The sequence below is a fragment of the Coloeus monedula genome (assembly GCF_965178545.1).
Source record: "Coloeus monedula genome assembly, chromosome: 33".
Lineage (NCBI taxonomy): Eukaryota > Metazoa > Chordata > Aves > Passeriformes > Corvidae > Coloeus > Coloeus monedula.
In genome coordinates this window covers 3,377,045-3,391,216 of record NC_138813.1, presented here as the reverse complement: position 1 = coordinate 3,391,216, position 14,172 = coordinate 3,377,045, and the positions used below count along the sequence as shown (strand labels likewise).

The 14,172-nt window shown below is 66.9% G+C and overlaps 2 protein-coding genes across 5 annotated transcripts; both read left to right on the top strand.

Annotated features, from left to right (window-relative positions):
- Positions 1–610: 610 nt before the first annotated feature.
- On the top strand, positions 611–8,152 carry MARK4 (microtubule affinity regulating kinase 4). Of its 4 annotated transcripts, XM_082299601.1 has the most exons (18): positions 611–789; positions 1,479–1,676; positions 2,008–2,061; positions 2,180–2,228; positions 2,347–2,412; positions 2,695–2,765; positions 2,857–2,913; positions 3,224–3,460; positions 3,823–3,942; positions 4,200–4,299; positions 4,376–4,485; positions 4,787–4,940; positions 5,331–5,593; positions 5,914–6,014; positions 6,420–6,674; positions 6,998–7,077; positions 7,632–7,676; positions 7,783–7,992. In XM_082299601.1, exons 1-18 carry the CDS (start codon positions 739–741, stop codon positions 7,845–7,847), a joined length of 2,076 nt encoding a protein of 691 aa, XP_082155727.1. In that variant the 5' UTR covers positions 611–738; the 3' UTR covers positions 7,848–7,992. The 4 variants fall into 4 exon arrangements, with proteins under 4 accessions (XP_082155727.1, XP_082155725.1, XP_082155726.1 ...); XM_082299599.1 differs by lacking the exon at positions 6,998–7,077 and having other exon boundaries at positions 7,783–8,152; XM_082299600.1 differs by lacking the exons at positions 2,857–2,913; positions 6,998–7,077 and having other exon boundaries at positions 7,783–8,152.
- Positions 8,153–9,133: 981 nt separating this feature from the next.
- On the top strand, positions 9,134–14,149 carry BCKDHA (branched chain keto acid dehydrogenase E1 subunit alpha). The gene is made up of 9 exons (XM_082299554.1): positions 9,134–9,263; positions 9,649–9,801; positions 10,035–10,121; positions 10,198–10,306; positions 10,803–10,964; positions 11,429–11,635; positions 12,239–12,380; positions 13,053–13,224; positions 13,677–14,149. Exons 1-9 carry the CDS (start codon positions 9,189–9,191, stop codon positions 13,845–13,847), a joined length of 1,278 nt encoding a protein of 425 aa, XP_082155680.1. The 5' UTR covers positions 9,134–9,188; the 3' UTR covers positions 13,848–14,149.
- Positions 14,150–14,172: the final 23 nt, after the last annotated feature.

The window sequence follows — 14,172 nt, the reverse complement described above, 5'->3', positions numbered from 1 at the left end:
CTCTGGTGGCACCAGGGGACATCGATGGCGTCGAGACAAGACCCCAGTGACACTGGGGGACACAGGAGTGGCGCAGTGCCACAGGGGGCCCCACGAGGGCCAGAGATGGAACCCCAGTGACACCAGGGGATGGCACAGGGACAGGACGCGGTGACACCAGGGACCTCACGGTGACAGGGAGGGGACACGGGTGACACGAGGGACCCCATGGTGTGACGCTGGAGACCCCGCCAGTGACCCCGCGGCTGACGGGGGGGGACAGATGTGACACAGGAGATGATGGGGAGGGGACAAGGGTGACACGCGGCACCCCACGGCCGACACGGAGGGGACACGTGCCCGCCCACGTGACCCCGCGGCCCACGTGACTCCTCCCCGGTCGCTCAGGGGTTAAACCCCGCTCCCTCCTCCCATTGGCCAGCTCCCAGCCAATCGCAATGCTTCTCCCGCGCTTGGCCACTCCCCCTTCGGGGCGTGCCCAGCTGTCTCCATGCCCGGACGCCGCGTTCTGATTGGTCTGCTCCGTGTCGTGGGCGGGGCTAACGCACGGCCACGCTCTTTATATGGGCGAGGCCACGCCCCCGGCGCGCCCCGGTTCCGGTTCCGGCGCCATGGCCGCCATGGCCGCCCCGGCCCGGCCCCGCCGCCCCCCCCGGTAACGGGACCGCCCCGGGAACGGGACCCCCGGCAACGGGACCGCCCCTCCCGGTGCCCCCCGGTGCCCCCCGGGCCGGGACCATGTCCTCGCGCTCCGCCCTGGCGGCGGGGAACGAGCGCAACGCGGACACGGTGAGGGGGGGGCGGCGGCACCGGGGGGAGGCCCCGGGGGGACCACCGGGAGGGGCCGGGTCGGGAGCGGAGGGGGCGGCGGGAATGATTTGGGGGCACCGGGGGAGAGATCCGAGAGGGGCCGGGGGTAGCGGGGGTGGGGCACCGGCGGTCCCGGTAAAGCGGCGGGGGTTGAACCGGGAGGGTCCCGAGGATGGACACGGGGGCGGGGGGGGGGCTCAGGGGTCACCGGGAACCCCGGGAATGGGCTTGGGGGGCTCAGGGGTTTTTTCCTCCCCCGGGATGACTTGGGGAGGGGTCTCACCCGCTGCCATAATTTGGGGGGGCGTCTCAGCCCCCCGTGATGGGCTTGGGGCGGTCTCGGGGGTCTCAGGCGCTGCTGGGGTGATATGGGAGGGTCTCAGTGGTTTCACGCCCCTGCAGTACATTGGGGGGGTCTTGAGGGTCTCACTGTGATATTTTAGGAGCCATCTCAGGGGTTTTGGGGGGGTCTCGGGGGTCTCACTGTGATATTTTGGGGGGCTCTCAGGGGGTCTCACTGTGACATTTTGGAGGGATCCCACCCTTGCCATAATTTGGGGTGGGGTTCTTACTCCTCTGTGATTATTTTTGGGGTGGGGGTCTCACGCCCTGCCCCAGTGATTTTTGGGGGTCTCACCGGCCCCTCCTCCGTGTCCCCCCCCCCCCAGCTGGCGGGCCCGGGGGGCAGCGGCCGCCCCGAGAAGGGCGGGGGGTGGTCGGGGCGCGGGGCCGGAGCCCCCCGGGGCCGGAACTCGCTGGGGGCCGAGGAGCCCCCCCACGTGGGCAACTACCGGCTGCTGCGGACCATCGGCAAGGGCAACTTCGCCAAGGTCAAGCTGGCCCGGCACGTGCTGACCGGCAGAGAGGTGGGCGGGGGGCTCGGGGGGTCCCGGCGGGGCTGGGGAGGGGGGGTTTGGGGTGGTTGCGGGCAGCGGGAGGGGGCTTGGGGACAAGAGGGGTCAGTGGGAGGGGGCTCACGGGAGAAATAGGGGTCCCAGGGGTCTCTGAGGGGAGCTGGGGGCAGTTGGGGGGATCCTGGGCAGCTGAGGAGGGGTCTCAGGGACACTGGGGGGCCTGGGGAGGGATCTCAGCGAATTCGGGACTGGTCTCAGGTGAATTGGGGTGGTGGGGAGGGGGTCTCAGTGAATTTGGGGGGGTCTCTGGGAGTGTCCTCCTTGCCCCCTCCCTTTTTTTTAGGTCGCCATTAAAATCATTGACAAGACGCAGCTGAACCCCACAAGCCTGCAGAAGGTGGGGAGGGGTCCTGGGGGGGTTTCCCCTCATTTGGGGGGGTTCCCTTAATTTGGGGAGGGGTCCTTTAATTTGGGGAGAGGTCCTGGCCCCCCTCACTGACCCTTCACCCCCCCAGCTGTTTCGGGAAGTTCGGATCATGAAGGGGCTGAACCACCCCAACATCGGTGAGTGGGGGGGGGTCCCGGGGCTGGGGGAGGTCAGGGGGGTGGGGAGGGGTCTTGGGGATGGAGAGGGGTCCCCAATGACCCCCCCACAATGTGTCCCCCCCCCCCCCCCCCCCAGTGAAGCTGTTTGAGGTGATCGAGACGGAGAAGACGCTGTACCTGGTGATGGAGTACGCCAGCGCAGGTGGGAACCCCTCGGGACCCCCCAGGGGACATCCTGAGACCCCCAGAGACCCCCCGACCCCTCCTGTGACACTGAGACACGCCAGGGAACACTGGCCCCACCCAGGGACCCCCTGACTTCCCCCAGGGAACAGTGGGACCCCCCAGGGGACACTGTCCCATCCCATCCCAGGTGTGGATTTGGGGTATTTTGGGGTCCCAGCCCCCCCAGATAATGGATTTTGGGGGCTCAGCCCCCCAGGTTGGATTTTGGGGTCACCCCAGGTGTGTCTCCCCCCGCCAGGTGAGGTCTTCGATTACCTGGTGTCCCACGGGAGGATGAAGGAGAAGGAGGCGCGGGCCAAGTTCCGACAGGTGGGGTCATCTTGGGAGGGCTTGGGGACATCTGGGAGGGCTTGGGGACAGCGTGGGGCCCCGTGGTGACAGTGCCACCCCCTGTCCCCAGATCGTCTCGGCCGTGCACTACTGCCACCAGAAGAACATCGTGCACAGGGACCTCAAGGTGGGACACGGGGACACCGGGGGTGGCACCGCGCAGGGGATCATGTCGGGCATTGCCGTGGCCATCCTGGTGTCCGTGTCCTGGTGTCCGTGTCCTTGACCCCGTGTCCCTGTCCTGCTGTCTCTGTGTCCATCCCAGTGTCCGTGTCCTGGTGTCCCTGTCCTTGACCCCCTGTCCCAGTGTCCATCCCAGTGTCCATGTCCTGGTGTCCCTGTCCTTGTGCTGTTCTCCTCGTGCTGATGTCCCTGTTGCCGTGCTGACGTCCCCATGTCCCTGCTGATGTCCCCACCAATGTCCCTGCTGTCCCCAGGCCGAGAACCTGCTGCTGGACGCTGATGCCAACATCAAGATCGCAGATTTTGGGTTCAGCAACGAGTTCTCGCGGGGCTCCAAGCTGGACACGTTCTGCGGGTCCCCCCCCTACGCCGCCCCCGAGCTCTTCCAGGGCAAGAAGTACGACGGCCCCGAGGTGGACATCTGGAGCCTGGGGGTCATCCTGTACACGCTGGTCAGCGGCTCGCTGCCCTTCGACGGGCACAACCTCAAGGTGACCGTCACCATTTGTCATCTCCTGGTCACTCACAGTCAGCCCTGACCCTCCTCGGTCAGCCCCAAGCTCACCCCAATGTCACGGCTGGAGTTTGGGGTCACTTGGATCCACTGGTCAGGGGGTCAGTGCCCTTTGATGGGCACAATCTCAAAGTGACCTTCACCTCCTGTCACCTGCTGTCACCTCCTGTCACCTGTGACCCCCCCCCCCCCACCCCTTGGTCCCCTCCAGGAGCTGCAGGGCCAGAGCTGTGTCCCCTCCTGTGTGCCCCCGCTCTGTCCCCTCTGTGCCCCCCACCCTGACCCCCGGTGACCCCAGGTGACCTTGAGTGACCCCAGGTGACCCTGCTGTCCCCCCAGGAGCTGCGGGAGCGGGTCCTGCGGGGCAAGTACCGCGTCCCCTTTTACATGTCCACGGACTGCGAGAACATCTTGCGCCGCTTCCTGGTGCTCAACCCCGCCAAGCGCTGCACCCTCGAGGTCTGGGGGGTCCTGTAAGGGATTTGGGGGGGTTCTGAGGGGTCTTGAGGAGTTTTGGGGGGGTTTTGGGGGAGTTCTGGGGGGCTCTTGAGGGGTTTTGGGGGGATTTTGAGCGGTCTCAGGGGTTCTGGGAAGTCCTGTGAGGGGTTTTGGGGGGGTTCTGAGAGGTCCTGGGGGATCCTGAGGGGTCTGGGGGTGTCACAAGAGGGTCTGGGGGTGTCCTCACGTCCCCCTGATGTCCCCGTGTCCCCCCTCAGCAAATCATGAAGGACAAGTGGATCAACATCGGCTACGAGGGGGACGAGCTGACGCCCTACACGGAGCCGCAGGAGGACTTTGGGGACACCAAACGCATCGGTGAGGGACGCGGGGACCGCGGGGGACAGCGGTGACGCCCCGCTGGCGCGGTGACAGCGCCGTGTGTCCCCCCCAGAGGTGATGGTGGGCATGGGGTACACGAGGGAGGAGATCAAGGAGGCGCTGAGCACCCACAAGTACAACGAGGTGACGGCCACCTACCTGCTACTGGGGCGCCGGGGAGAGGTGGGTGACAGCGGGGACATTGGGGACGGCGGGGACATTGAAGGGATTGGGGGGTCAGGGGGACCTTGGGGACATCGGGGACATTGAGGGCAATGGGGAGGATATGGGGACATGGGGACACAGCCACCTACCTGCTGCTGGGACGCTGGGGACAGGTGGGTGACAGTGAGGACATCGGGGACATCGTGGGCGTTGGGGATACTGGGGACACTGGGGGGATTGGGGATATTTGGGACCCGGGGACCTTGGGGGAATATTGGGGACACTGGGGACATCGATGACACTGTGACCCTGGGGGCAGCCCGAGGGTGGCAGTGGCCTGTCCCTGTCCCTGTCGCGGCCGCGGGGCCCAGCCGAGGCCCCCAACGGTGGCACCAAGTCGGGGACATCGGGGACCCACGGGAAGGGACAGCGTGGGGGCGGCCACCACCGGCAGCGGCGGCACAGCGACTTCTGTGAGTGACACTGGGGACATCGGGGGGACATTGGGGACATCAGGGGGCAAGGGGGGGTGCAGTGACTCTGTGAGTGACACTGGGGACATCGGGGGGACATTGGGGACATCAAGGACACAGGAACGGGGGGGGGGGGGCACAGTGACTCTGTGAGTGACCCCAGGGAGGGGGGAACAGACTGGGGGGTCTGGCCCCGCTGTCACCTGCTGTCCTCCCCTCAGTGTCCCCGTGCCCACCCTGGCACCCCTCAACTACCCCATGGACGGGGGGGTCCCAGTGGGTTTTAATCCCCCCAAACCCACCCCAAACCGCCCTGGGGGGGGTCGCAGTGCGGTGTCCCCCCCCTCCTGTGACTCCTTGTGACCCCCGTGTCCCTCCTGTCCCCTCCAGGTGGCCCCGCGCCCACCCCGGCGCCCCCCAAGCGCAGCCCCACCAGCGCCGGCGCCGCGGAGCTGCGGGAGGGGGTCGGGGTCGGGGGGGGCGCGGGGGTCGCCCCCCCCCCCCGGCGGGGCAGCGGCGGCGGCCCCGGGGGAGTCCCGGGGGGAGGGCGTGGGGGCGGGGGCGGGGCCGCCCCTCCCCCCTCCAGCCCCTTGGTCAGCAGCGCCCACAACCCCAACAAGGCCGAGATCCCCGAGCGGCACCCGGACAGCGCGGTGGGCACCGGGGGGGCACGGGGGGGCTGGGGGCACCCGGACAGCGCGGTGGGCACCGGGGGGGCACGGGGGGGCTGGGGGCACCTGGACAGTGCGGTGGGCACCGGGGGGGCACGGGGGGGCTGGGGGCACCTGGACAGCGCGGTGGGCACCGGGGGGGTATGGGGGAGAAATGTGGGGCTGGGTGTACTTGGGGGTGCTTGGGGGGCACAGGGAGGGTGGGAAATGTGGTTTGGGGGTATCCCTGTGGGTCTGGGGGTGTCGCGGGGGTCTCTGTGGGTCTGGAGCTGTCCCCAAGGGTGACCCCGTGTCCCCCCCAGCCCCACGTGCCCCCCAGCGTGATGGGCCGCAGGAACACCTACGTGTGCTCCGAGCGCCCGGGGGGCGAGCGGCACCTGCTGCTGCCCAACGGCAAGGACAGGTGAGAGACCCCTCCCCAAATCCCCCAAATGCCCCCCAGATCCACCCGAACCACCCCGACCCCCCAAAACCCCCAAATCCACCCCAAACCCACCCCGGGAGCGGCACCTGCTGCTGCCCAATGGCAAGGGCAGGTGAGAGACCCCTCGGCAAATTCACCTGCACCCCCAAAATCACCCCAAATCCACCTGTGTGCCCCCTGCTAACACCTGTCCCAGCATCACCAGTGCCACCAGTGCCACCAGTCCGCGTCCCAGCACAGGGGCTGTGGGGCTGGGGGGGTCACGTGGATGTCACCTGTGGGGGTCACCTGTGGGTGTCACCTGGAGGTCACCTTTGGGGGGTCACCTGTGGGTGTCACCTCTGTCACCTGTGTCACCTGACCCCCCCCCCCGTGTCCCCCCAGCCTGTCCCGGCCGCCACCGTCCCCCTCCAGCCACTCCCTGGGCGGGGCTCACCTGGCGCACCTGGCCCGGGGCTGCTCCGCCCGCAGCACCTTCCACGGCGGGGGGGGCGGGGGCGGCCGAGACCCCCGAGAGCGCCGGGGAGGGGGCGCGGGAGCCCCCCCCGCCTCGCCCCCCCCCGCGCCTGCCGCCGCCTCCCCCCGGCCCCGGCCCACGGCCACGCTGCTCAGCAAGATCACCTCCAAACTGACCCGCAGGTGAGCGCACCTGGGGCCTTCGGCCTCGCCTGGGGGGGTGCTCAGCCTCCTCATCCTCACCTGGGGGGGGGGGGTCCTCATCCTCCTCATCCTCACCTGGGGCCTTCAGCCTCACCTGGGGGTCTTCCTCTACCTCCTTCTTCTCACCTGGGATCTTCATCCCCCTCGTCCTCCTCACCTGGGAGCTTCGTCTTCCTCCTCCTCACCTGGGGCCTTCCTCCTCCTCCTCACCTGGGCACCTCCATCCCCTCTCTGCGCTCACCTGAGCCTTCTTCCCGCCCCTCCTCCTCCTCCTGGTCCCCGCTGTCCCCGCTCTGTTCCAGGGTGTCCCTTGACCCCTCCCGGCGCCAGAGCTCCAATCGCTGCGTGTCGGCCACGCCCGGCCCCGGTGCCACCAAGATCCGTAAGTGGCACCTGGGGACGCCTGTGTCACCTGTGTCATGTGGCCCAGTGTCCCCAGAGCCTGTCCCAGTGTCCCCAGTGCTCCCAGTGACACCAGTACCCACCCCCGGACACCAGACCCTGTCCCAGTGCCACCAGTGCCACTGGGATCCCCCGCCCCGGTGCCACCAAGATCTGTAAGTGGCACTTGAAACACCTGTGTCACCTCCTGGGAGACCTGTGTGACCTGGCCCAGTGTCCCCGGAGCCTGTCCCAGTGTCTCCAGTGACACCAGTAACACCAGTACCCATCCCAGTGCCCCCCAGTGCCATTGGGATCCACTGCCCTGGTGCCACTAAGATCTGTAAGTGGCACCTGTGGCACTTGTGACACCTGGCCCAGTGTCCCCAGTGCCCCCAGTGCTTCTCTGTCCCTTCTCTCTTTCCAGCTTTCAGCCTCTGCTGCTGTCCGGGGAGGTTTGGGGGTATGGGGGATTTTTTGGGGGAGTATTTTGGGGGTGTGGGGCAGTTTTTGGGGGGGATTTTGCCTCCCCCCGACCCCGCCGTGTACCCCCAGGGTCGCAGACGAACCTGCGGGAATCGGGGGACCTGCGCTCACAAGGTGGGTGCTGCCCCCTCTCCCTCCCCCCGGGGACCTCCCTGGGGAGCCCCTGCTGGCGCGGGGACCCCCGGGGGACCCCAGACCCACTGCTGCCCCCTCCCCCCAGTTGCCATCTACCTGGGGATCAAGCGGAAGCCGCCCCCCGGCTGCTCCGAGGGGGGGGGGCTGTGACGGGGGGGCTCCACCGCCCCCCGCCCCTCCCCCCCTCCTCCTCCTCGCCGGGACTCCCCCGGGACCCCCCCGGGCCGCCCCTCCCCCGCTGCTGCCGCCGCCTGCACGGGGGGGGCCCCCGGGACCCCCGCGGGACCCCTGGGAGCGCCCGGCTGCGGCTGTAGGGACCCCCCGGGACCCCCCGGGACCCTCGGAACCGTACCAGGACCCCCGGAATTGCACCGGGACCCCCCGGGACCCTTGGAATTGCACTGGGACCCCCCCGGGACCAGACCGGGACCCCAGAACTGGACCAGGACCCCCGGAACCGGATCGGGACCACCATGGCCGCAGCTCCAGGGACCCCCCCCAGAATCTCAGCAGGACCCCCAGAACCTGCTGGGGACCTCTGGAATCAGACCAAGACCCCCCCGGGACCCTCAGAACAAGACTGGGACCCCCCCCGGGACCCTTGGAACCAGACCAGGATCCCTGGACACCCCCCCGGGACCCCCAGAACCGGCCCAGGGGGCCCCCCTCAGCACCTGTGGCCGCACCGGGACCCCCCAGGACCCCCCCGGGACCCCCTCGAGGGCTGGAGCAGCCTCAGGACCCCCCGGGACCCCCCCCCCCCCCGGGGGCTGCGGTGGCACCGGGACCGCCCAGGACCCCCCTGGAGCCCCCCAAGGATTCAGCGATTTTCCCCCAGTGTGGGACCAGCGGCGCTGGGACCCCCCCGGCCCCCCCGTGGGGACCTTGGGGACATTGCTGGGGGGGGCTTTGGGGGTCCGGCGGCTCCAGGACTTCGGTGCCAAGATTTTGGGGACCCCCGCGTGACCTGCGGCCCCCCCGGGGTCCCCCCGTGCCCCTTCCGTGTACAGTCTGTAAATACGGCCCTGGGCCCCCCCGAGTCCCCCGTGCCCCCCCCATTTTTAAGTTATTCCTGCCCCGATCTGTCCCCCCGCCCCCCCAAATAAACGTAGGGACCCCCACCCTCGGCGTCTGCGTCTGGGGGCGGGTCCCGTGTGGCGATCTGGGGAGGGGGCGGGGCTGGGTTCGGGGTGGGGGGTGCGGGGGGGTCCCGGGGGCTGTGGGGGATGGGGAGCCCCGCCCTCACTCGGGGGGCGTGGCCAGCACGGCGACCCCCCCCTTATATGGTCGGGTTGTGGGCGTGGCTACCGCGGACCCCCGCCATGGGCCCCAGGGGGCGTGGCCAAACAACTCCTTATAAGGCCGCCGAGCGGGCGTGTCCAGCTCGCCGTGCACGCGCGCTCCAGCCAATCAGGCCCCGCCGCCGCCTCACCGCCCCCCTCGGCCGCCAATCAGCGTTCGCCCCGCTGTTTGGCCACGCCCCCGGCGAAGATGGCGGCGCTGCGGGCGCTGTGGTGGCGGCGGCGGCTCCCGGGGCTCGTCCCGCGGCGGCTCCTGGGGACGGCCGTGAGTGCGACAGGGAGCACCGAGCGGGGCACTGAGCGGGGGACAGAGGGGCCCCGTGTCCCCCCTCCGGGTCCCCCTGTCCTGTCCCGTGTTTGCCCCGTGCTGTCCCCGTGTCCTGTTCCGGTGTCCCCTGTGCCGCTGTTCCCGTGTCCCCTCATCCCCGTGTCCCTCTGTTCCGTCCCGGTGTCCCCCGCTCCTGTCCCCTGTCCCCACATCGCGATGTCCGCGTTTTGCCCCCGTCCCATCCCGGTGTCCCGCTGTCCCTGTGTCCGCCCCGTTCCCGGTCACTGTCCCCGCAGCGCTGGAGAAGCCGCGGCACACCCGGTGTCCCTTTTTGGGGATTTGGGGACCCTCGGTGCCACCGCCGTGTCCCCAATCCCCGCAGGAATCCCCCGAGGAGCGGCCGCAGTTCCCGGGGGCCTCGGCGGAGTTTGCGGAGCGCCTGGAGTTCATCCAGCCCAACGTCCTGGCCGGGATCCCGGTGTACCGGGTCATGGACCGGCAGGGACACGTCCTGCGGCCCAGCGAGGACCCCCAGGTGAGCGGGACAGGGGACACCTGGCACAGGCGATGTCCCACCAGGTGACACCTCACACACGCAAGGTCCAGGCAGGTGCCCCCTGTGTAGGTGACCTCCAGCCACGTGACAGAGCTGTCACCGCCAGCTGCTCGAACACACAGCGCCCGGGCAGGTGACACCCCAAACAGGTGGCCCTGTCCAGGTTGCCCCCAGGTGCCCCCAGGTGACCCCGGGTGTCCCTGTCCCTGCAGCTGCCCAAGGAGCAGGTGCTGAAGCTCTACAAGACGATGACACTGCTCAACACCATGGACCGGATCCTCTACGAGTCCCAGCGTCAGGTACGGCTGTGGGCTCACCTGGGGGGACCTCACCTGGCGGCTCCAGGGCTCTGGGTGCCCAATCCCGGTTTTCCAGGGCCGCATCTCCTTCTACATGACCAACTACGGCGAGGAGGGCACGCACGTGGGCAGCGCCGCCGCGCTCGAAGCCTCTGACCTCGTCTTCGGGCAGTACCGCGAGGCAGGTGAGGCTCAGGTGGGACAGGTGGGCACACGGGAGATGGATTTTGGGGGGATCAAGCCCAGATTTGGGCTCCATGTGTGCCAGGGATGCCCCTGGAGCTGCTCCTGGTGTTTTGGGACACTGGCGATCTCTGGAATGTGTGGGACAGGTGAGGCTCAGGTGGGACAGGTGAGATGGAATTGGGGTGAATCCATCCCAAATTTGGGATCCTGCTGTGCCAGGGATGCCCCTGGAGTTGTTCCTGGCACTCTGGGAACAGGTGGGACAAGTGAGGCACAGGGGAGATGGATTTTGGGGGAATCAATCCCAAATTTGGGTTCCAGGGGGGTTTCTGTACCAGGGATGCCCCTGGAGCTGTTCCTGGTGTTTTGGGAACACCGGTGATCCCGGAAAGGGGTGACACAGTTGGGGACAGGTGTAACAGGTGACACAGGTGAAGGACAGGTGACCCAGGCGTGGCACAGGTGACCCAGGTGAGCCCGGATCCGTGTCCCCAGGTGTGCTGCTGTACCGCGGGTACCCCCTGGAGCTGTTCATGGCCCAGTGCTACGGCAACGCCAGCGACCCCGGCAAGGGCCGGCAGATGCCGGTGCACTACGGCTGCCCCGAGCGCCACTTTGTCACCATCTCATCCCCCCTGGCCACGCAGATCCCGCAAGGTGACGCACCTGAAGCTGGCCCCAGTCCCGCCCCGTGTCCCTGGGGTCCGTCCTGTCCCCCTCCGTAACTGCCAGGGAGCCCCAGTCCCACCCCTGCACCGGCTCCCCGCAGCCGGGTGGCACTGGCTGGGTCCCTGTGTTGTGGCACCTGTCCCTGCTCTGTGTCCCTGTGCCCTGTCCCTGCTCCGTGTCCCTGCTCCGTGTCCCTGTCCCATGTCCCTGTCCCATGTCCCTGTCCCGTGTCCCTGCTCCGTGTCCCTGTCCCGTGTCCCTGTCCCGTGTCCCTGCTCCATGTCCTTCATTCCCAGATCCGTGTCCCTGCTCCATCCCAACCCATTCCATAATTCCCCATTCCCCCCCTCCACCTGCCCCCACCCCCCTCCAACCGACCCCTCTCCCCTCTGACCCTTTTTCCCCCAAACTCTCCTAATTTCTCCCCGAATTCCCGCTTTCCCGGGGCTCAGCCGTGGGAGCCGCCTACGCCATCAAGCGCGCGGACGCCAGCCGGGCCGTGGTCTGCTATTTCGGGGAGGGGGCCGCGAGCGAGGGCGATGCCCACGCCGGCTTCAACTTCGCCGCCACCCTGGAGTGTCCCATCGTCTTCTTCTGCCGCAACAACGGCTACGCCATCTCCACCCCCACCTCCGAGCAGTACCGGGGCGATGGCATCGGTGGGAAGCGGGAGAGCAGCGAAATCGGGGCCTTGGGGGGAAATCGGGCGGTTCTAGGGGGGATTTTGGAGGTGATTCTCCTGCTCGTGTGGAGGTGGACAAGGGGGAGATCCCTGGGATTTAGGGGAGGAGGAGATTTGGGATTTTGAGGTGGGAGATCCCTGGGGTTTTGGGGGAAAAGCCCTGGGATTTAGGGGGGAGTGGGGTCCTTGGCATTTTGGGGCAAAAGCCCTGGGAATTTGAGGAGGAACGGCCAAGATTTGGGGCGGGGAGATCGCTGGGGTTTTGGGGGAAAAGTTCTGGGATTTTGGGGCAGGAGAGATTCCTGCAAGTTCGGGGAAGGAGTCCTGCGAATTTGGGACAGAATCTCTGGGATTTGGGCAGAAAGAGCGCTGGGGATTTTGAGGAAGGAACCTCAGGAATTTGAGAAGGAACGGCCGGAATTTGGGGGAGCGAGATTCCTGGGATTTTGGGGAGGATTTCGGACACCAACCCCCAGGATTTTGGGGCACTTTGGGGCACTTTGGGGCAGCAGCATGGGTTCCAGCGTCCCGGGGGGCTCAGGATGGCGTTTCCCGGGCTCTGATCCCGCGCTCCCGGCAGCGGCGCGCGGCCCCGGTTACGGGCTGCTGTCCATCCGGGTGGACGGCAACGACGTCTTCGCCGTGTACAACGCCACGCGGGAGGCTCGGCGCCGCGCCGTGGCCGAGAACCAGCCCTTCCTCATCGAGGCCATGACCTACCGGTGCGGGCTTCCGGAACGTTCCTCGGGAACGCGGCTCGGGAACGCCGGGAGCCCCCCAGAGAAGCTCCCGGTTCCCCCAGGGTTTTCCCACGGGGTTTTGCCCGTCCTTGCAGGATCTCCCCAGCTTCCCCGCCCCCCCCCCCCCCCCCCAAAAAAGCCCGTTCTCGTGGTTTTCTGCCCGTTTTTCCCCGTTTCCCGTGGATTTTCCATGGATTTTCTGCCTATTTTTCCCTATTCTTTCAGGATCCCCCAATCTCCTCAAAAAGACCCCGTTTCCCATGGTTTTCCGCCCGATTTCCCGCATTTTCCGTGGATTTTCTGCCCAGTTTTCTTCATTTCCCAAGGATTTTCCCCCATTCTTCCAGAATTACCCCCAAAAAACCCATTTCCCATGGATTTCCCACCCGTTTTTCCCCATTTCCCGTGGATTTTCTGCCTGGTTTTCCCCATTCTTCCACAATTCCTCCCCCGGAAACCCCAACTTCCCACAGATTTCCCATGGATTTTCTGCCTGTTTTTTCCTCATTTCCCGTGGATTTCCCACCCATTCCTCCCCATCCTTCCAAGACTCCCAAAAAACCCAATTTCCCACGGATTTCCCACCCGTTTTTCCCCGTTCTTCCGGGATCTCTCCCCAAAACCCTGTTTTCTATGGATTTTCCCCCCTCCCAGGATCGGGCACCACAGCACCAGCGACGACAGCTCCGCGTACAGATCCGTGGACGAGGTGAATTACTGGGACAAGCAGGACCACCCCATCTCGCGCCTGCGGCACTACATGGCCAACCGCGGCTGGTGGGACGAGGAGGAGGAGAAGGGCTGGAGGAAGAGCTCCAGGAAAATGGTCATTCCCGAGGGACTTCGAGGGTTTTGGGGTGGGAAGTTGAGGTTTCGGGATTTCAGGGTGGGAGGGTGCTGGGGGTTTTTGGGGAAAAGAGCCCTGGGATTTGGGAGAGGAACATTCGGGATTTTGGAGTGGGGAATCATCAGGATTTAGGGGAAGAATGTCTGGGATTTAGGGAGGGAAATCCTTGGGATTCTGGGGAGGGAGCCCTGGGATTTTGGGAAGAATAACCAGGATTCTGGGGCAGGGAATGCCCCGCATTCTGGGCAAGAACACCTGGGATTGTGGGGCAGGAATCTCTGGGAATGCTTTGGGCAGGAACCCCCGGGATTTCAGCCCAGGGAATCGCCCAATCTCAGGGAAGAACGCGCGGGATTCGGGGCATTTTCTTGGGGGCGAATCCCGGGATGTGGGGCTGGAACGAGCGGGAATTGCGGGCGGCGTTCCCGCAGGTGCTGGAGGCGTTCGAGCAGGCGGAGCGGGAGCCGAAGCCGCCGCCTCACCTGCTCTTCTCCGACGTCTACCTGGAGATGCCCCCGCGGCTGCGCCGGCAGCGCGCGGAGCTGGAGCGGCACCTGGAGACCTACGGGGAGCACTACCCGCTCCAGCAGTTCCAGAAGTGATCCCGGCATTCCCGGGAATTCCCTGGAATTCCCTCAGTGCCCCCGGAATTCCCTGAGCACCCCCAGATCTGCTGGGAAAGCCCCCAAATCCACCCTTTTCCCCCCAGAGCTGCTCTGATCCTGACCCCAAAATCCACCTGGAGACACCCCCCCCCTGCCCAGGGAGCCTTTCCCACTCCAGCGGTTCCAGAAGTGATCCCAGGAATTCCTGGGAATTCCCTGGAATTCCGTCAGCACCCTCAGAATTCCCTGAGCACCCCCAGATCCACCCCGACCCCCCAATAAATTATTTGGGAGAGGAATTTTGGGGAAGGATCCCTGGGGC

What these genes read in the sequence shown, in the direction of transcription:
- MARK4 (XM_082299599.1), top strand. Translation starts at nt 739, where the DNA reads ATGTCCTCGCGCTCCGCCCTGGCGGCGGGGAACGAGCGCAACGCGGAC. An exon ending in TCGACGGGCACAACCTCAAG is followed by an intron (nt 3,461 to 3,822) that starts GTGACCGTCACC and finishes CTGTCCCCCCAG; the next exon opens with GAGCTGCGGGAGCGGGTCCT. An exon ending in AGCGGCACCCGGACAGCGCG is followed by an intron (nt 5,594 to 5,913) that starts GTGGGCACCGGG and finishes TGTCCCCCCCAG; the next exon opens with CCCCACGTGCCCCCCAGCGT.
- BCKDHA (XM_082299554.1), top strand. Translation starts at nt 9,189, where the DNA reads ATGGCGGCGCTGCGGGCGCTGTGGTGGCGGCGGCGGCTCCCGGGGCTC. An exon ending in GGCGGCTCCTGGGGACGGCC is followed by an intron (nt 9,264 to 9,648) that starts GTGAGTGCGACA and finishes CAATCCCCGCAG; the next exon opens with GAATCCCCCGAGGAGCGGCC. An exon ending in CGGGCAGTACCGCGAGGCAG is followed by an intron (nt 10,307 to 10,802) that starts GTGAGGCTCAGG and finishes CCGTGTCCCCAG; the next exon opens with GTGTGCTGCTGTACCGCGGG.